Source organism: Podarcis liolepis, assembly GCF_965112155.1.
Source record: "Podarcis liolepis genome assembly, chromosome: Z".
NCBI classification, from domain to species: domain Eukaryota; kingdom Metazoa; phylum Chordata; class Lepidosauria; order Squamata; family Lacertidae; genus Podarcis; species Podarcis liolepis.
This window is the reverse complement of record NC_139570.1, coordinates 45720459-45741216: the sequence shown is the minus strand read 5'-3', so window position 1 is coordinate 45741216 and position 20758 is coordinate 45720459. Positions and strand designations below refer to the sequence as shown.

At 43.5% G+C, this 20758-nt stretch overlaps 1 protein-coding gene across 2 annotated transcripts in view; it reads left to right on the top strand.

Moving 5' to 3' along the window:
- BRINP1 (BMP/retinoic acid inducible neural specific 1) overlaps positions 1-20758 on the top strand; it is a 119580-nt gene that overhangs the window by 17613 nt on the left and 81209 nt on the right. For both annotated transcript variants that reach the window (XM_083485829.1, XM_083485830.1), the window contains exon 2: positions 17617-17884. In XM_083485829.1, coding sequence (XP_083341955.1) covers positions 17667-17884 — 218 coding nt within the window. In that variant the 5' untranslated portion in view covers positions 17617-17666. The remainder of the gene's footprint in view (positions 1-17616; positions 17885-20758) is intronic.

Here is a 20758-nt window from a genome sequence, read left to right as displayed (position 1 = left end):
TATATTTTATTCTTGGCTTCTTCCCCTGCCAGACAAATCTGGTACAGTGGTGCCTCGGGTTACAGACGCTTCAGGTTACAGATGCTTCAGGTTACAGACTCCGCTAACCCAGAAATAGTACCTCGGGTCAAGAACTTTGATTCAGGATGAGAACAGAAATCATGCTCTGGTGGTGCGGTGGCAGCTGGAGGCCCCATTAGCTAAAGTGGTACCTCAGATTAAGAACAGTTTCAGGTTAAGAACGGACCTCCAGAACGAATTAAGTACTTAACCCGAAGCACCACGGTAATGTCTTTTTGCCATTCTCCGAAGTGTCCTACCTTGCTGACCAAAGGTATTGCTTGAAATAAAAATAACATTATTGGCAACACATTCATTTTAATTACTGATATCCTTCCCAATAATGATAAGTTCATCCTTCCCCACACCTCCAGATTTTTCTTTATTTCTCTCCAAGCTGTCATATAGTTATCTTTTAAAATATTTATATTCTTAGCTGTTATCCACACTCCTAAATATTTATTTTTTTCTCTCTCAATAATTAATCCTGTTAATAATTGTAATTTATTTTTTTTTATATTGGTCAGTCGCATAATTCACCAGCACTTTTGTTTTGCTTTTATTTATTTTAAAGCCTTCAGCGTATCCAAATTTAGAAATCAGTTCCAGGACCATAGGGTCTTCCACAGTTACCACAAATGTCTGCAAATGCCTTAAGTGTATATGCTTTTTACCTTAATGTTATTCCCTTTATTTCTTCATCAGATTTTAAACTTCTAGCCAGGGTCTCTCACACTAAAATAAACAATAATGGTCACAGGGGACATCCTGTCAAAATGACTAACTTTTTTCTCCTTTTCACACAGGTGGAAATTTGCTGGCAAACCAGTATAAAACCATTAAACTCTGCCTTCTCTTCCAACAGGTTACACACCATGCATTTTGTGGCCTGAGGTCATACCCACACCATACATTTAAAGCACTCATACTATTTTAACAACATGCCCCCCACAATCTTGATAAATGCTTGTTAAGGATGCTGGGACTTGCAGCTCCTTGAGAGGTAAACTGTGGTTCCCAGGATTCTTAGTGGGAATGCATGAATGTTAAAGTGGTATAAATATGCTTTTAACATATAGTTTGGAAGGTGACCTGCTTCTCATAAGAACTGAATCCTACTTGTGAGGTTCCTTAAACAAAAATCCCAGAGAAAAATAGTAACTTTAGGGAAAGAAGCATTGAATAATTTCTGTGGGGTATTATTACCTCATTGTTATAACATGGAAGATGAATGTACAAATGTACAAATCAATAGGTCAAAATCTTAACATATCTCTACCTCCAACCCCCCCCCCCCCGGCTTTTCTTTGCAAATGTCTCTCTCTTCCTTCTCATTCAGAATAGCAGACAACCTTCCAAGATTAATGCAAAGATCATTAAGCACTTCTACAGGGAGGGATGTTATTCTGGACACAGGTGTGGCTTCAATATTATTCATGAATGAATGTTGGGGCAAAAGGTGGGGAATGATGTCTACCTCTAAATATCCAGGGTTAATATTACTTTTGCCTGTTTTGTTCCTTTTCAAGTGATCCCAGACAATCAGGGATCACATACAGGATGGGATGCTATATGACAGGGCTATGTAGCCCATCAGGTTTTATTCTTGTTTTTGATGTTGGCAAATGAAGCCCATTTAGAATGTTGATAGCGCTTCCTGTATTGGTCACATGGGTGGTCCTGCCCAATCCAGGATCACTAGGGAGGGACTACACCTCAGTGGCAGGGTATTTTCTTTGCATGCAAATCTCTGGCATCTGCTGCCAAAATTATCTGGTAATAGGTGCTGCTGGATAAAGTGAGCTAGATGGTCAAATAGTCTGGCATCATGCAAGATAGCTTCCTATGTAGAGAATAAGCAAATCTTTACCTGTGAGATTTTCTTTAGACAAGGAGAGAGAGAAATGTCAAGGTAAAATGGCACCACTATCTTGCACACAATAATTGCATCTCCATGTCTTGTGATAAACTTTCCACTTTCTTCTTCAGCCCCCTTGAGATGATCCCTTTGATTGTTCTTTTCCCACTTGCCTTGATTGGTTTCTTACTTGTCTTGATTGCCTTGCTTGGGCGTTCCATGATCTTAACAATTCTCTTCCTACATATCTGTGTTTTGTTCATTCATTCTCTGTGTGTGCGTGTAGCTTGTTTAGCCATTTATAAAATCCCATCCAAAGTTTAAGAGAAGAAAGTTTAGAAGCTAGCTTGGTTGTGGCTTCTGTATCATTTCCCAGTTCACCATGTTCTGCTAATCCCATCCAATGTTTGTCCTCTGGTTTACAGCAAGGTAGAATTCCACCCAAATTGGCTTGAGAGTAGTAAGAGAAATAACCATCTTGGATCCAGTACCCTACCCTGAAAGAGATGGCTATGTTTGGCAAAGGAAGACCCTTGGCCAGCCTGTCCCTGCTCTCATACTGTCACTGTTTAGGATGACTGAGCAGCAAGAAATGTGGCACTTATTGGTTACTGAAAGCATTAAAAAGAAAAAAGAATAGAGAGAGAAGTTGTAATTACATTATACTAATATACCATTGAGTCGCTCTACAAACACAAATTAAATAAGTAAAAAAAAAAAAAAAGGAGGAAAAATATGTGTTGTTTAGCCTGGAGGGAGGAATATAGATAGGGGTGGGGGATTGCAATGAGAGAGGCAGAATTCTTTGAGGGTAGGATGGAAGGGAGCCAAGCACTTTGCAAATGAGAACACAAAAAAGCCTTTTCAAAAAGAAGCCACTAAGAAGGAGCTGGTGTCCCGCAGGATTCTGAGCAGTGGGAAGTCATAAAAGCGCCACGAAAGTAAAGACCATAAAGCCTTCAGTGATTCCATGTCAGTTAATTCCACTTTGCATTCTCTAATTAAGGGGAATGGTTGCTATGTGTTGCACTGCAGAATGTAAGAGGATCCCCTTCTGGGAGCTCCTGGGACCCAGTCGCTGATGGAAGTCCTCTCTCTCTCTCTCTCTCTCTCTCTCTCGTAATATACTGAATAGCATCTTAGACATGGGTCGGCAAACTAAGGCCCATGGGCTGGATCAGGCCCAATTGCCTTCTAAATCCAGCCCGGGGATGGTCCGGGAATCCAGGCAGCAGGCATAGTGCATGAGAGTGATGCACCTTGGAGACACCTTGGTAGTGACACCCGCCGATGTCTGTGGCAGCGATGCTCCCCGCCAGAGGAAGTGGGGAGTACCTGGGTGGCTGCACTCTGAAGCAGTTCTGCGCTCTGCTGAGGAGGCCACTTGTTAGCTACATGGTGCGAGCCATGGAAAGGTAAATAGCCACCGCCTTGTCTTCCCTCATGTGGGGAAAAGAACGTTTTTGCTTGAGCGGCGCCAGCATGACTTAGCGTGGCCAGCATGACTAAACTGCTTCTGGCACAATGGGACACTGTGACAAGTGCCGGAGCACATGGAAAGGCCATTTACCTTCCCACAGCAGTGGTACCTATTTATATACTTGCACTAGTGTGCTTTCAAACTGCTTGGTTGGCAGAAGCTGGGACTGAACAAGGGGAGCTCACCACCGTCAAGCAGATTCAAACCAACGACCTTCTGATCGGCAAACCCAAGGGGTTCAGTGGTTTAGACCACATCACCTGCGTCCCCCGGTGGCAGAAGGACACCCATGCCAGCTTAGTATGACCACACCCCACAACCCCAACAGAGGGAAGTAGGGTGCTAGCTCTGCCCTCTGTAGATTATTTGGACAATGGCACAATGTAGCCCAACTCCCAACTTGCCGCCCCATGTTCAATTTTGCCCAGCCTAGCTCACTTCCAGGATATTGGAAATGTGGTCAAATTCAGCCCAACTACAGACAGTCATTGTCCTTGCACAATCCTTTGTTGCTCCAGATTGTTTCCTTCACATTCCTTTGAAGCTCCTCTGAATGTGAAGAAAGGTATTTTATCTGGCTGGCACATTCTTTTTACATTTCCGACCACCATCTGCACTATATTCTTACCATTGTTCTCAAATCAAGTTCTTATTGCTGTGGCTTCAGCAAGCAATGCACAGCAAGAAAGGACATTCTCCTTTCAAGTATCAATGCATCTGCCTTTCACAAGGTTATCAAGTATGGGCTTTTACTCAATACCTAGACACATGCTTGAGTCTTTTTAGATTCATAGAACTGTAGAGCTGGGAGGCAGCCCAGAGGTCATCTTATCCAACCCCCCACAGAGCAGAAATCACAGTTAAAAATCTAATCCAACCTCTGTATAAAAACCTATAATGTCTACCACTTGATCAGTGTTCTTCCACGGAATTTCATTCACATCTCTTAAACCAAGCAGTGTGGGGTTTTGGGGTTTCTTTTGCTATTTCTTTGTACATAGGAACATAGGAAGCTGCCTTCTACTGAGAGATTCCAATACCTCAAAATAAATATATTAGCTAATGTCTCATATTTGCTATGGATGGCTTTTTGGTGGCTGCTGTTGTTCTTCCCTCTACTGCACGTACAGTACTCTATATACAGACATCTTACCTGCATTGTGTATCTGCTTGGTCTCAGTTCACTTGTATATCTTCTCTGGAGCTATTCATACTGAAGGCACCCCAGCTACCCACATGCAGGAACCGTGAAGTAAGGATTGCATGGGCTGATGGATGCTGATGAACGAATTGTCTTAATTTACATCAAAACTGCACTGCCTTTGGTGCCTTCCAACTCTAGGAATCTGTTGGAAAACCCTGATGCTAAAAGCACAATCAGAGGGGTCCCCCAAAAGTATAATGCAGTGTGGGGAAACTTGGTAGTAGCGCTACAGTGTGGGCGGAACACAGAATTGCTTTGGACAAGACAAAGCGACTAACAAATTTAATAAATAAATAAAAGCAATGAAAGATCATCAGTTTATCTAGTTCAGTATTGTCTACACACTGATTGACAGTGGCTCTCCTGGGTTTCAGGCAGGGGATACTTCTAGCCTTACCTGGAGATGCTGAGATTGAGCATGGCCCGTTCTTCGTGCGAGGCAGGTGCATTGACCCTGAGCCATGACCCTTCCCCTTACTGTAGCCTTTCAGTAAACGGGATCAGGTTGTTTCAGGGCATTTTCTGGGATTTCCCATCTCTGGCTCTTCATTAGTTAACCATTGCAAGACCTCTGTTTCACAGGGTTGGTTGGTTTGTATAAAGTTGTTATTTTTTAAAAAAACCCTCCCTTCTAGTGCTTATGGCCACTTGGGTGAATTAATGCCAGCTGTAGCGCTAGGCGTGCCAGCATACAAAGCCTAAAATGACTTGGAACCTTCATACATAAAAGAACACTTTCTACAGTATCAACCATCTCAGGCCCTAAAATTGACAAGTTTCATCGGGTCTCTAAATGTCAGGTTTATCAGAAGCGGGTTTCTGATGGGAAACTACCAATTGTATCAGGCCCTATGATCAGCGGGTTTCTAAACTAGTTGAACATCAGGTTTCTAAACTAGCTAGGTTCTCTGTTGGTGATGTTGCCACTGGGTGCTACCTGGTTTGCACTGGCCTTCTTGGTGGTGGCTCCCTGTTTATGGAATCCTCTCCTTGGTGAGGTGTGTCTGACCCTCTCTTTATTAACTTGCTGGATTAATTTTAAAACATTCCTGGTTCCCCAGGCACTGGATAGCTAATTTTTTTCTGTTCCCGGCAACTTTGGAATTATTAGCTGTGAGGATAAGTGACTTTTTAAATATTATTGGGTGGTTTAGTTCAGTACAGTCTATGCTGACTGACAGCAGCTCTCCAGGTTTTGAGGCAGAGGGCAGCCCTTGCCCTGCGTGAAAATGTCGGACCTGTGACCTTTTGAATGCAAAGTAGATTATTGCCACAAAAGGCTCATCCACACTTCTGCTTGTCTTACGCCTAGAAAGCACTAGCCCAACCAGTTTTTCCCTTGCCCTGCCCCCCCCCCCCCAGGAAAAACCTGCTCTTAAGCTCTAAGTTAGGGCAAATGTCAATCTGGGGAAAACCTGAATTGATGTTTGATTAGACTGACAGTTTTCCCTGGGGGAAAGCAGTAGGAGAAGAGGAACTGTGGATAAGCCCCAAGTTACACCCCTTCTGAACCATAAAGTACAGTAACATCCCAAATATATACAATATAATAAAAACAGAGATAGGCATAGCAGATAAAATAGGATCGTCAAATGAAACAAAAAAACCTGTCTAAACGAAAAGGTTTTTTGTCTGTTCTTCATCAGTAACTTGTATTCAGAATCAGAAGTGTCCATTTCACTTTCGTGAGTAGCATCAGCAGATAGATCCTATCCCATCCCTCATAACCTTAACATAACTTAAAGCCATCTTACTCAGTGGCCAACACAACATCTTCTGACAATGCATTCTATATTCTGCTTGTCTATGGTGTGCAGAAATGAGATGGGAGGGCAACTTGGCATCATGGGCGAATGATTCAAGTGTGTCCATAGAGACACCCCACGCCCACCGCTGTTCTAACTCTCAAATGCAAATTGTAAGTGTTGTGTCTCTAATTGCAAAGGTCTTCCCAAAGTTTGCCCACAAGCAGGCAGTAACCTTCCCTCCCTCCCTTCTGTGCTTTACCAGTAGCATGCATTCAGGGGTACACTGTCCCTGAATATGGAGGCTCCATTTAGACAAGAATTTGTATTTTAAAGCCACCTTACTTAGTGCCCATTGCCATGTCTTGTGGCAGTGCATTCCACAAGTCAGGGTTCACCAATCTTTTAAAGGGTTCACATTTGGATTTTTCGGCTGAGCCCACCCCATCTGGTCACCCCTCTGCCTCCACCACCAGAGTCATGGAAGGAGAAAGTGTGTATTCACATGCTTCACTCTTCCAAGCCATCTGAATAAATTTCAGATCCAGCAGAGTTAATACAAGCCTTGAAAAACATGTAGAGATGAAGAGGGAAAGAGTGTCATTCTTCCAACTTTCTCCTCCAGCCCTACTCAAGGGAGGGGAAAAATGTAACAGTCCTCACCACTTCATGACCCAGGAGGGCAGTGAGTGGAGGTGTCTCAGAGGCCGGGCAGGGATTGCGGAAAAGACCTCAAGTGCCCCATAGGTGCCGCATTGCAACCCCTTCCGTAAGTTCTGTGTCGTTTGAAGAAGTTCTCTCTTTTCTTTTCTTTTCTCTTGGTCTGTCCTAAATCTGCTGCCAACTCCCTCAGTTCTACCTGCCTTTCCCTCCAGATAGCAAAACACCAGTAAGATTTCCCCCCCCCCACACTTTCTAATGAAGCCAAAAGATTAACAAAAACAAGGCAGCACCACTGAGGTTTGCGGGAGGGGTTGGAAGAGAGGGAAGTGCAAATGAGTTCCTAGTCATTTTGCGTCATTTTGCATCATTTTGGCACAGCCATGCTTTTAGATCCAGATAAAGACAGTGTCTGCAATGGTTAGCAAAAAACAAAACAAAACCCAACAAACAAAAACCAGTCAAACAGATAGTTAAGGGTAGAGAACTATAAAGGCTAAGCGAACATGGAGTTTCAGCTCTGAACAGATGGAAGAGGATAAAAGGGGAAACAGCTGTAGAGAAGGTGGGAGCTTCAGAGATGGAATAATCAGACACTTAGAGAAGCAAGAAAGGGGAGGGAAGGAAGAGAGGATGTGTGCCTGGGCCTGGGGTGGGGGAAGAGGCACTGTCAGGTATGAGCACCACCTCCGTTGACAAGACAGACATAAATACAGAGATAAGAATGAGTGACACCAATGCTTATAGGGTATAGGACCAGGGAAGGAAATGTGGTAGGCATGTGGGAATCTGCGATAAGGGGCAGTACATGTGTGAATTGCTAGAATTATACAGAGGAGGGGGGTGCTGGAAGGCAAGTGTGAAAGAAGGATCCTTTTCCACATCTCTAATTCATTTGTAGAGAGAAACAGATAAGGAAAGGACACACACAGAGAGCGAGAGCAAAAGCAAGAGCAAGAGAGAGTTATGCAGTGTACCCTTTGGTGTGATTTTCTTCTGATGGTGGAGAGAAGAGGAAGGAAAACTGAGGAGCAGTCACATAGTTTACTTTCGTTTCACACACCAGTTTACACCTTACTAAGAGCTGGTTCAGGGGCCCTTAGTATAACTGTCATTTTGGCCACTGAAAGTGGGGAAGAAGAGCAATCAACAGTCTGATGTATGTCCATCTCAGTGTAATATTTCACAAATGGAAGTAGAGTGTGTTTGGAACATCCCAATTCTACTACCAAGGGTCACTACTATAGTAAACCCACACATACAATTTCCCACAGAACACAACAACCTGCCCTCCACTGATTAAAAAACCAAGATGGTAACTATCTTTTTTCTTAGATATATGTGTGAGGTGGGGGGGGGGAGTTATTTGGGGATGGAGAGAGAGAAGAGAACTATCCTACAAGACCAACCAATCAAACCCTGTATACTACTGAATTCTTCCCCTCCCCCATGTTCATTGTAACATGGGAAACACATGAGCCTTAAGTTGTTGATGGGAGTTTGAAAAGGAATATACTTCCCATGGCACTGTGGGAGTTGTCCCAGAGCTTTGAGGGAATTGCACCTCATTTTCAGTTAAATGTAAGACAAAAGAATGGGTATTTCTTGACAGCTCCTTGTCAGATGTCTTGAATGTGGACATGCCCAATTCTCCAGAGAGTTTAATTCATCTGGATGGGTCTTCTGTGTTAGGGCATCTCCAGCAAAATCAGAGGCAAATGTGCATATTCAATGAGACGGGTTGCAGATGCCCACGGCAGAGCAGGCCTTGCATGCTGGCAGGGAATACTCTGCCATCTGGCTTGTTGTGCAGTGCTTGCTGATGAATTAACACCTAGGTCCAAGATGCGGCTGGAGTTACCTGCTCACTTTCGACAGGAAAAAATTGTTGCTTGGGCAGAGAATTGATAAGCAGGGAAAAGATGCAGGAAAAGATAAACGAGGAGTGAGGAGGGTACATGCAGTCTGCCCCCCCCCCCCCCGGACATTTCTGTCTGTCTCTTGTGACCCTCCCCTAAGGTTATTATTGCTATTATTCCAGACCTATGGAGCAAAGTATTAAGAGCCCCCTGCTCCACACCATGGTTTCAGTCCATCTCGACCCCCCCCCCCCCGCATACCCTATTTATTTGTTACACAAAAACCAGCAATATAACAAAACTACATAATAAAAGTCATGTTTACTATGGGTGTTCAAAGCAATCATTTTTGGTCACCAGTTGCCTTTGAAAAATTGGACTCATTCCCTCCTGCTGACACAATGCCACCATTATTTAGCCCCCTGTGCTTCATTAACTCCTGTGTGCACGCACACACATGCACACATTAAATGGCACACTTTAATTTAAAGTGTCAATGGCTCTCCTGTCTTCTGTTATTTTCAAACTTGCTTGCAGACTCCAGCATTTGGGGGACATTGATTCCAGCTGAATTGCCCCTAACACCTTCAGTGTTTCACAGAAAGAAGTACAATACACCTGTCCTGGCTCTTGGAGGGCATATTTCTCTGCATGGGCCAAAAATCAATACAAACTCCATCTTTTCCACTTCTGCCTTGCACCTTGCTCCTCCTCAACCCTGTATCCTGTTACACATTTTGCAAAGGCAACTGGTAGAGACTGCAATTTCTTCTTGTCACAGAGAGAGAAAGAACATTCTGATATCTGGATTAACACAGAAAAAACAACAGAAAGCAAGCTTGATTGATGAGAGAAACTCCAAAACACATTCCACACTTAATATTTGTGTCTGATATATGTCAGAGCAGAATTCAAGGTTAGGATACCCCTCTGAAGTTCGAAAGTACCTGAGAAGGAACACATCTGTTCTCCAAGCCAGATAGCTTTTCCTCATGTTAAAAGTGATTTTTGATGTAATAGGTTCTTGCTGGTTGAATAATTTACACTGCTTGTAGCACACAAAGAGCTGTGTTGGTGGTGGTGGTGTGTGTACATGTGTGTACATGTATAAGTAACCAGTTGATGCAATGGTTTGGAAGTGTTAAACTTTGCTGAGGAAGTGCAGGCTCAAATCTCTGTTTGGCTGCAAAGCTTTCTGTTCAGCCATAAAGCTCATTGGGTGACCTTCAGCTTCCCTTACAAGTTGGGGAAGCTGTGGCCCTCTGGATGCTGTGGCAGTTCTATTCCCATAATCTTTGACCATTGACTATGTTGGCTAGGGCCGATGCGACTTGGAATCTAGCAACATCTGGAGTGCCACAGGTTCTCCATACCTATCCTGAATTGTGGTCAATGGTACCTTTGTGTTTAAACAAGCCAGCTTCACAGCCAGCTTCGAAGTTTGCTTGTTTTGAATAAAACTATATTTACATTAACCACAGTTTGCTGAGTTCAGATGGTTGAAGAAACTGTGATTATGCAAAAATGGGAGGAAAAAATTCTGATTTCCTCCACACAATTATATTGGAGGGGGGAAATATGCGACCCTGAGGCTTGCTGTGGTTCATTCTCATCATTTTTAACAATGGTTTAGCATGTTGGCCAATGTGGTGCTCTTTAGATATTGTCAAACTCCAATTCCGATCATCGCTGACCACTGGCCATGCTAAGTGGGGCTGAAGGGAGTTGGAGTTCAACAACCTCTGGCAGGCACCACACTGGTTTAAGCATAACACCCAAGCTGGGTCAGCCCATAGGACCTGGTGAACTGGATGTAAGTCTCAGAGTGAGAGGTTCGGCTGATGTTAGAGCCTTCTTTCAGACCACCTTATATTCTTCCCTCAATGCCAGCTCTTCAGCTGACTCATTGTTCAATTCTTTACCTTTCAGAATGCTATGTAGCCCTGAAGGCAGGTAGTAGAGCTGCAGCAAAGTGGTCTACCAAGAGCAATTCGTTAGCTGTTTCTCTCCAGTGAAAGCCACAGGAAGCTGTGACCTTCTTCTTTTGTGCATTGCGGGGGTGGGGGTGTCTTATGAAATGTGGGACATGAAAATAAGGACAAGCGTACATAGACTAATTGTGTGTGAACGTGAAGTGAGAGGCAGCTTGTTTCATTATCGAGTTTTATAATCTCTGATTCCCCCAAATCTAGCAAGAACAGGTTATGTGAGGCTGGGAAAGTGAGAGAACATCTTGTTTGAAGGGGAATAGACATCTAAGTCTGATGTTAGGAGCCAAGGGCAGCCTGGAATATGAAACAAGAGCTTTGTAATGACCCTCTAAAAGGGGGCATGTTATGTGGAGGAGCACTGACCTGGTGTTTCAAGACTTAATGCAAAGGTGGGAATCTCAGGCCTGGATCAATAGCCATTTCAGTAACTCACTATGGAAGGGCTTGGATATAATGCTAAACCATAGTTTAGTGTTACATGCACAAGTCTCAAGCTTGTGCACCCCCTCCCTCAAATCTTCTCCTCTGGTATAGTTGCAAGGAAATCAGAAGCATTCACTTCCATTTGAAATGAAACACACTGCATTGTTCATCTGAACAGGGTTAATTTAAGCTTTAGTTCACCTGAAGAACTGAAGATCCATCCATGGTTTCTGATCCTACCTTGTTTGGATAAACCAACAGGTGGGGTGGGGGAGGGGCATGGGAAGTGAGTGGCATGGCCTATGGAGAGTTCTAATGCCCTTATATACATTTGTCCCCCAGGCCTGAGTTCCCCTGAGTTCTGTTTACTATCAACTTATTTCCCTCTTTACCTGTAGAACACGAGTGGACTACACTGACTGATAGTCATTCACCTACTCAGGGCTAAACCAGATGCAATGGCAACCATTTTGATTACAGTGGTACCTCGGGTTACATACACTTCAGGTTACATACGCTTCAGGTTACAGACTCTGCTAACCCAGAAATACTACCTTGGGTTAAGAACTTTGCTTCAGGATAAGAACAGAAATTGTGCTGCACCAGTAGCGGGAGGCCCCATTAGCTAAAGTGGTGCTTCGGGCTAAGAACAGTTTCAGGTTAAGAACAGACCTCCAGAACAAATTAAGTTCTTAACCCGAGGTACCACTGTATGCCTCTCAAGCACATGAAGTTTTGCCGGTAATGAGGCCAGTCTTCTGAGGAGTAACACCCCCCCCCCCAGTATCTAGATAGGTAGAAAGTCATGTGCTGGCATTTTGTGTCCTTGTGTATGCAGATGACCTCAAGCCATGATCAGGAGTCCACCAATACTGACTTGACTTGCAAACCAGCCATTTATTGTGGTCATCTTCACACACACCCAACTCCTCCATTCTTTGGCATGCGTGCACAGAGAGCTGGGGGCAGGGTGCTCACTCGTTTGCACAAGGGAATGGTGAAGATAAGAAACAACAGCTTGGAAATAACTGCTGCTGTTTCTTACCTGTTTTCAAAAACTGCAGTAGAATTGAGACCTCTGAGATAGGGACCTTGTTGGTTCTGGGTATCCTGCGAAGCTAAAGTATCCATGACAGACAGCCGTCCAACCTCTGCTTAAACAGCTCCAAGGATGAAGTGTCCACAACCTCCTGGTGGAGACCGCTGCACTGCCAAACAGCTCTTTCTGTCAGAAAGGTTTTCTGTATGTTTAATCAGAATCTCCTTTCTTGTAACTTGAAGCCACTGGTTCAAGTCCTACCCTCCAGAGCTGGAGAAAACAAGTTTATTCCCTCTTCCATGTGACAGCCCTTCAGGTATTTGAAGATGGCTATCATATCTCCTCTCTGTCTCCTCTTTTCTAGGCTACATACCCAGCTCCTTCAAGCACTCCATATAAGTCTTGGTTTCCAGACCCTTGATCATCTTGGTTACCCTCCTCCTGCACATATTCCAGCTTGTCAACATCCTTCTTAGATTGTGGTACCCAGAATTGGACACAGTATTCCAGGTGTGGTCTGTTCAAGGCAGAATAGAGTGGTACTATTACTTCCCTTGATCTAGACACTATACTTATGATGCAGCCTAGGATAGCATTAGCATTTTTTGCTGCTAGATCACACTGTTGACTAATGTTAAGCCTGTGGTCCACCAAGACACCTAGATCTTTTTCACATATCCTACTAGTAAGCCAGGTGTCCCCCATCTTATATTTGTGCATCTGGTTCTTCCTACCTAAGTGCAGACCTTACATTTGTCCCTACTGAAATTAATATTGTTAGCTTGGGCCCAGTTCTCCAATCTGTTAAGGTCATTTTGAATTCTGATTCTGTCTTCTGCAGCATTAGCCATCCCTCCCAGTTTGGTATCATCTGCAAATTCGATGAGCATCCCCTCAATTCTTTCATCCAAGTCATTTCTAAAGGTGCTGAACAACAGGCTCTGGACAGAACCCTGCAGAACCCCACTTGTCACTTTTTTCCAGGATGGCGAGGAACCATTCACGAGTACTCTTTGGGTTCAGTCAGTCAACCGGCTACAAATCCACCTAACAGTTACCTCGTCCAACCTACATTTTACCAGCTTCCTTACAAGAATATCATGGGGGACTTTGTCAAAAGCCTTACTGATCAAGATACACAGCATTCCTCTGATCCACCAAGCTTGTAACTTCATCAAAAAAAGAAATGAGATTCTTCTGGCATGACTTAGTAATCACAGAATCCTTTTCTAAATCCTCACAGACCAACTGTTGAATTATCTGTTCTAGGACCTTTCCTGGTATTGATGTCAAGCTTACCAGTTGGTAGTTACCTGGGTCTTCTCTCCCCCCTCTTTTGAAGATGAGGAGTAACCTCATCTTCTCCCTCTCCCTCTCCCTCCCTCCAAGTCCCATTCTCTATTATAGTCCTTTTATGACAAAAATCCATTTGTGCAGGTGATATAGCCCACAAATCACAAGCTTAATTACTCAACTTATTTACTTAATTACTTCTGACGATGCTTAATTGCATTTTGTTTCTTAATTGCTCAGTGCAGGGCTAGCTTACAGTTAGCATGCCCACTCCCTTCAGAATGATTCTGAGTTCTACGCTCATTCCAATCATAAAACCTTGGACATTTCATTAGATTCATGTGCCTCTGACAGTTTCTATATACTTTCTGATAGCATTTCTTGTCAACTTTGGATGTCACCACTTTGATTCTTCATGTAGTGGTCTCTTAAAGTGAACACATAAAATTCATAACAGAATCCTATAAAGAACACATAACAAAGCAGTAAAGGAAAATTACTAGTAGCCTCAATCAAGTCTCTCCTTTAAACATCGCAAAAAAAGATGCATTTTAACTAACCATCTAAAACTACAGAGAGAGTGGAATAGTTGTGCCTCAACCCAAAGTTAAATAATACTGCTGTACTACAGGCTCCCCCAACCTGTGCCCTCAGATATTTTTGTAAAAGAATTGCCATTATTACTAATATTATTCATAGTGGTAGTCGGTGCTTTTTTCAGTCAAAGCACACCAGAGCGCAGTTTGAGCACCTTTCAGGTGGGTGCCATTGTAGGCTGACGCTCCCCCTGCCTGCTTCTTGCCTTTATGTACTTCTCAGAAGCCCAAATCGAACATTTGAAGTCATAACAGAAGCTGGGCAGCATGTGCAAGTCTACAATTTTTTAAAGGTCTATGACTCCACCTAGCAGCTAGCCACTCCTAGCTATCACTGGGGCGGGGCTAATTTGTGTTTCCTTTTCTTCAGTCTGTCTCCTGTGTAGTAGCGGTGGGCTTTAAGCTTTCCAGCTAGGCATCTACTGTTGCATTCACACACGTTTGTGCAAGGGCCCTTCCAAGCTGCCCTAGCCATCCGCATGAATCTAAGAAAATGAGGGAGGTGGGGGCGCATTTGTTTTACTTGCAGGGTAAAATAATCAGGGGCATTATAATCTGGCCCGAGTCACCTGCTGACTAACTGTAACAACTTCATGGTGAGTTCTGACACCTATTTTCTTGAATAAAAGCACTGGTGATAGTAGAAGTAATGAATATATTGCTTAATACCTACTTTCTAAACAGAAAAAAGCAACAGTTGAACGACGTTGTTAAAACACAGATACAACATTATTAAAATGCAAGAAATAAAACAATCCCAGAAGATGGGGGACATCTGGCTTGTAAAAAGAAGACGTCAATAGTTAACGATTCTAGGCTGCATCAGATTATAATGTCCAGATCTTAGTACCACTGTATTCTCCCTTGGTCAAACCACACCTGGAGTACTGTGTCCAGATCTGGGTGCCACAATTTAGGAAGGATATCAAGAAGCTGGAACATGTGCAAGGGAGGGTGACCAAGATGATCAAGGGTCTCGAAACCAAATATTTTGAGGAACGGTTGAGGGAGTTGGGTATGTTTAGGCTAGAGAAGAGGAGACTGTGAGGAGAAATTATAATCTTTAAATATCTAAAGGGCTGTCACATGGAAGATGGAGCAAGCTGGTTTTCTCCTCCGGATGGTTGGACCCGAACCAATGGCTTCAAGTAACAAGAAATGAAATTCCAATTCAATATCAGGATGGAGCAGAATTATGTTCAGTCCTCATTTTAAAATGAACTGATCTAACTGGAAACTAAGCCTTATGACAAGCAGTTGAAGGAGCTGGGTATGTTTAGCCTGGAAAAGAGGAGACTGAAAGGATATATGATAACCAGTTTCAGAAACCTGAAGGGCTGTCACATGGAAGAGGGAACGAGCTTGATTTCTCATGATCTGGAGGGTAGGACACAAACCAATGGCTTCAAGTTACATGAAAGGAGATTCCGGCTAAATATACGGAAAAACTTTCTGACAGTAAGAGCTGTTTGGCAGTGGAAGAGACTTCCATGAGAGGTTATGGACTCTCCTTCTTTGGAGATTTCAAAGCAGAGGTTGGATGGCCATCAGTCATGGATGCTTTAGCTGAGATTCCCCATTGCAGGGGGTTGGACTAGATGACCCTTGGTGTACCCTAACCACGATTCTATTCTTTGAACTCTCAGGAAGATCTTTCTGACAGTAAGAGCTGTTCGACTGTGGCACGGAGTCCCTAGGAAGGTGGTGGAGGCTCTCTGTCATTGGAGGTTTTTAAAGCAGATGCTTAAGTTTTAGTTGCTTAAGTTATCAGTGCAGCATTGCAGGAGGATTGGATTAGATCAGGGGTTGGCAAGATTCATCTTGCCTAGACCGGATCAGTCCCATGGAGAGCCCTCCATCACACATGCGCAGACGTGATTTTCGGCACCGCGAAAGCGAGTCCCCGCATTGTGCTGCGCCGGTTTAGTGCAGCTCGCGAGCAGGCCGCTTAGTTCGGGGGTGGCTTGTGGGCCGGTCAAATGACCTCTGCGGGCCGCTTCCAGCCCATGGGCCTTAGGTTGGTGACTCCTGGATTAGATAATCCTCAGTGTCCCTTCCAACTCTACAGTTCTATGATTAAAACATTAAAATGCAAACCACCAGTGTTGAAATGAGCAACAAAACGATCCCATTAAAGCTGCTGTGCAATTAAAACAAAATTCTTGTGTTAAGAGGTCAAGAAACTGCTTGTGTATAAACAGGGCAAGACGAATGACAGTGAGGATGGGGGCCTCTCACATTTCAGCAAGGAGCATATTCTGCAACACCCACATTGCCAGTGAAGAAGCTGATAAACATCATGCCTTTGTAAGGCTAACTAGGGCCTATTTGTTGATCTTAATGCTCTTACTGGACAACAGAGAGAACACCTGGCATTTAGGTAGCCTAGCCACTGCATATTTTGTTGTACTACAACTCCCATCATCCCTGACCATTGGCTAAGCTGCCTGGGGTGATGGGATGTGTAGTCCAACTACATCATGGGACCCAGAGTTTGTTTATTTATTTCATAAAAATGATATACTGCTTGATTATAAAAAAGAAAAGAAAAAAAGTAAAACAAAAAGTTCACAACCCTGCTTTAAAACATATGGAAGTTAAATTACTGAAAAGGATTAAAATCACCTCAACTTTCTAAGCATCTGGGTAGGCTTGTTTAAACAAGAATGCTTTTAGTAGGCACCAAAAAGAGAACACTGAAGGTGGCTTCTTGATCTCAATAGGCAATAAGTTCCAGAGTTGTAGTCACTGCCGCAGTAAACAATCAGGTTCTTACCAATGTGGAACTGGCATTATGTGGCACCTGTAGTAGTACCAATTTCACTGGTTGATCCAGTCACGTGGGGTAAGGCAGTCTTGTAGAGAACACTTTGCTGGAGAATAACCCCTTGAACATACTGAGTTATTATGCACAAGAATGCAGCCTCCAAGGAAGAGACAGAGACATTGTGCCTTGAAGATCAGATGTACATCAGTGCACATGCATGAACATCAAGGCCTCATGTCACACACAGTCTGCCATTCCATTTGCTGTAGCTTTTGAGGTTCGTTTCCCCACTACTGATGTGCTGATATAAGGACAATTATGCATTTTTATTAAACTCTCAATCTGTCTATCTTTATGAAACACCTTTAGCTGAAAGCACAAACTTTCTCTTTGTTTTCCAATGAGCACAATCAGGCTAGCATACAGTATACAGAAGGCAGAATGACAGCCTTCAGCAATGGAAAGTGTTTGGGTGTGAGTTCCTGAATACTTTTGGATGAACGCAAGTGGAAACTGTAGGCAAATATCCTATTGGTAATTTAAAAACAAGCACTGAAAACGCTCTTCTTTGCCCCTGTTTTTCTCTTTCCTTTCTTCCCTCCCTACCTTTCCTCTACTCCCCCTTTCTCCTCCCTACACAGGACTCCACAGAATGGAGCAAGAATGAGAGGAAAAAGGCAGACAGAAAAGCATGAACTGGAGGCTTGCTGAGTTCCTCTACTTCCTCTTTATATGGGACCATATAACAGTACAGCCCTCCCACCAGCAACCCGCTGCGACCAACCAACATGTCTCCAAGGAATTTGATTGGCTTATTTCAGACAGAGGGCCCTTCCACCACTCGCGGAGCTACTTATCCTTTGTGGAAAGACATCGTCAGGGATTTACAACCCGGTATAAAATATACAGGTAAGGAGGAATCTTTTGTTTGGGGGTGCTTTCCATTAAGCCAATAGCTTCCCTTTGATGTCTTTTGAGTGGTACATGGATGATAGGCAGCTGCAAACTAGAGGATGGGTGATGCCTGACTTGTGAAAAGGAGCTCAGAATTGCTGAATATGACTGGCAGCATGGCAGCTGCAAAAATGGCTAATGCAGACTTTAGCGGCATTGATAGGGCTATAGTTTCCCAGTTGTGAGAAGTGAGAGTTCCATCCCCCGCCGCGCTCACTATTCTTGAAGAACTGTCACATGAGGCTTGTTTGTGTGTTGCACTGAACACAGGAACAAGCTGTCTCTGCACCATAGCTGTCAATTTTTCCCTTTTCTTGCAAGGAATCCTATTTGAAATAAAGGAAAAGGGAAACATTTACAGCTATTCTCTACACATGTGAAAGAGTGAACACTTGTAGATTTGCACAGCTCAGCTATTGTGTACAGATCCATAAACTGTATATTCATTGAACAATACATGTGGATTATGGTAGAAGCGTGTATCTGTGTACATGGATACATGGACTGTACACTTGTAGCATCTGAACACCTCTATGGAAGAGGGCAAAGACATCTGCACCACAGGGGGTTGGAATAGATGAACCTTGGGGTTCATTATAACCCCACAATTCTGTGGTTCTATGTGCTCTGTTGCCCTAAAGGAGAGAATTAGATCAAATTCAGGATGGCAGATTTCTCTTGGATCAGATGGAAAAACTGCTTGGCCATAGAAGTGGTTGGCAAGGACAGGAGAGAGGTCTTTTGTGCAAAGAGACCCCCCCCCCAAAAAAAATCTTACTTTAATAAAGGCTCCTGGGGTGGGTGGGTGGGTGGGTGTGAGATAAACCAGAGCCTTTGGTGATATGGTTTTAGTCTGCTATTGCTGTTTTGGTTTTTTATTAAACTCTTTTATGATTTTGCTTTATGATACTCTTCCCACCCCATGCACTGCTCATTGTTTACTTTTATTGTTAGGGTTGGTTATAATTTTGTTGAGATATAAATTGGAACCCACCTCAAACTTTGCTAGGTGTAAGTGGTCAAATAAGTAAATAAGTAAGCCATCTAAGCAAGTAAATAAATAACCAAGCAACCCGAGGTCAAAATATGTCAATGGGCAAGGCAAAGAATCAAAGAATGGGCGGCTATAGAATCAGTTTCTATGCATTGCTTTATAATGTGATATTTTATGGAGAACTTGGGGTCTTGAGCCTTGTGTCAGACACAGAGAATGGAAGAGGATTGCTTTCAGAAGGCATGGTACATTCACGGAAGTTGGTGTTAGTTCCATGCTGTTTTGGGTGATATGAAATATTTTTTATGCCAGTGATGTGGGGTCTGAATTACGATGCCCCTCCCTGCAATTCTTTCTCTGTGCATTGAATTCCTTCATAATAGAAGGAATTTGAAGCATTTTAGTTTAGAGAAAAGGCAGGTAAGAGGGGCATGAAAGAAGAGTATAAAATTATTCATTGTGTGGAGACAGTGTATAGGAAAAAGTCCCCCCTTCCCCTCTCATAATACAAGAGATTCTTACTTGTGTAAGAATGCAAATACCTATTTCAACAGTTTTTTAAAAAATCACCACCTGTGCATAGCTTACCTTTAGAAGCTTTTAGAGACAAGGTTGTATAACCTAGAACAACTATGATATTCAAAGATGCTATGATATTCAAAGATGTGGATCATCTCCCTTCTCTGTTTCCCCTTTAACAAAGAAATCACTTGTAAACAAGAAAAAAGTAAAGTTTACTCACATATAAGTCTTGACAGGATTAAGGATGCAAATCAGTGAGGCAATAGTTCTTATAGTTACAAAGACCATTGTCCAGTTCAAAATGGTGTGTAACTCTGTGGAGAAGACTCTACAGGCAATCTATCCCATTAAAGGTAAGAAGAGTGTGCTGTGACTAGGGCTGGGCGATGTTGGGTTTGCAACATCGTGATTTATCATCAACCAAACATCGCAGTTTGGCGATAAACCATGATGTTGAAAGAAACTGCATCGGCCCTTGCCAGCAAGGCACTGGGGCGAAAGTGCCTCAGCTCTCACTGCTGGAGCTGAGGTACTTTCACCCCAGTGCCTTGTGGGCTGGGGCCAGTGCATCTGGGGCTGAGGCTCAGCTGGGGTGTGTGTGTGTGTGTGGAAAAGCTCCTGTCCCCAGCTGAGTGAGCCCTGGTGTCCTTGCCACTCACACACGAGTGCCAAAAACAAAACCCTGTGTTGCAATGAGAACCAATCACAGAAATATAGACACAACACGTAGGCTAATAACTGCTAAAGCACATGTAATAAAATAATGATATCATTCAAAAGGTAGAAATAAATCTATTAGAATTCATATATACAATGTAACAGACTAGTGGCGCAGAACGTTAAGCCATGTGTTCAAGATAGGCGTTAAAGGTCAGTCTCACAATGGTTATGCAAAGGTTTCAACAGAAAGTCTCAAAAGTAAAGTTTTCTCAATAGTTTTTCAAACGTTTCAATGGAAGACGTCCCAGAAATCTCAAGGACAGTGTTTCCAGAATGATACTACTGTTTTGTGATAGTTTTCATCAGCTGAAAATACACAAGTGGCAGGGATGGCGGGGCTCCTTCCTGAGGCTCCTTCTGCTTTTGCTGGCTGGTGGGGGGGCGGCGGCGTGAGCAATCTCGCTCGCTCACCCCACCCCACTCCCCGAAGACAGGCCAAGCATTGCCTTTGTCCATGCAGGTGCGCTGGCTCTTTCCTCCTGGGGTGGTCGTTCACCCTGGGTAGAAAGACGCAGCCCACTCTCCCGGGGTGAAGTCCACAGGCAGGGCGGTCTGACGCTGCTGGTGCGCCGCCTGGCTAAGCCTGACCCCCG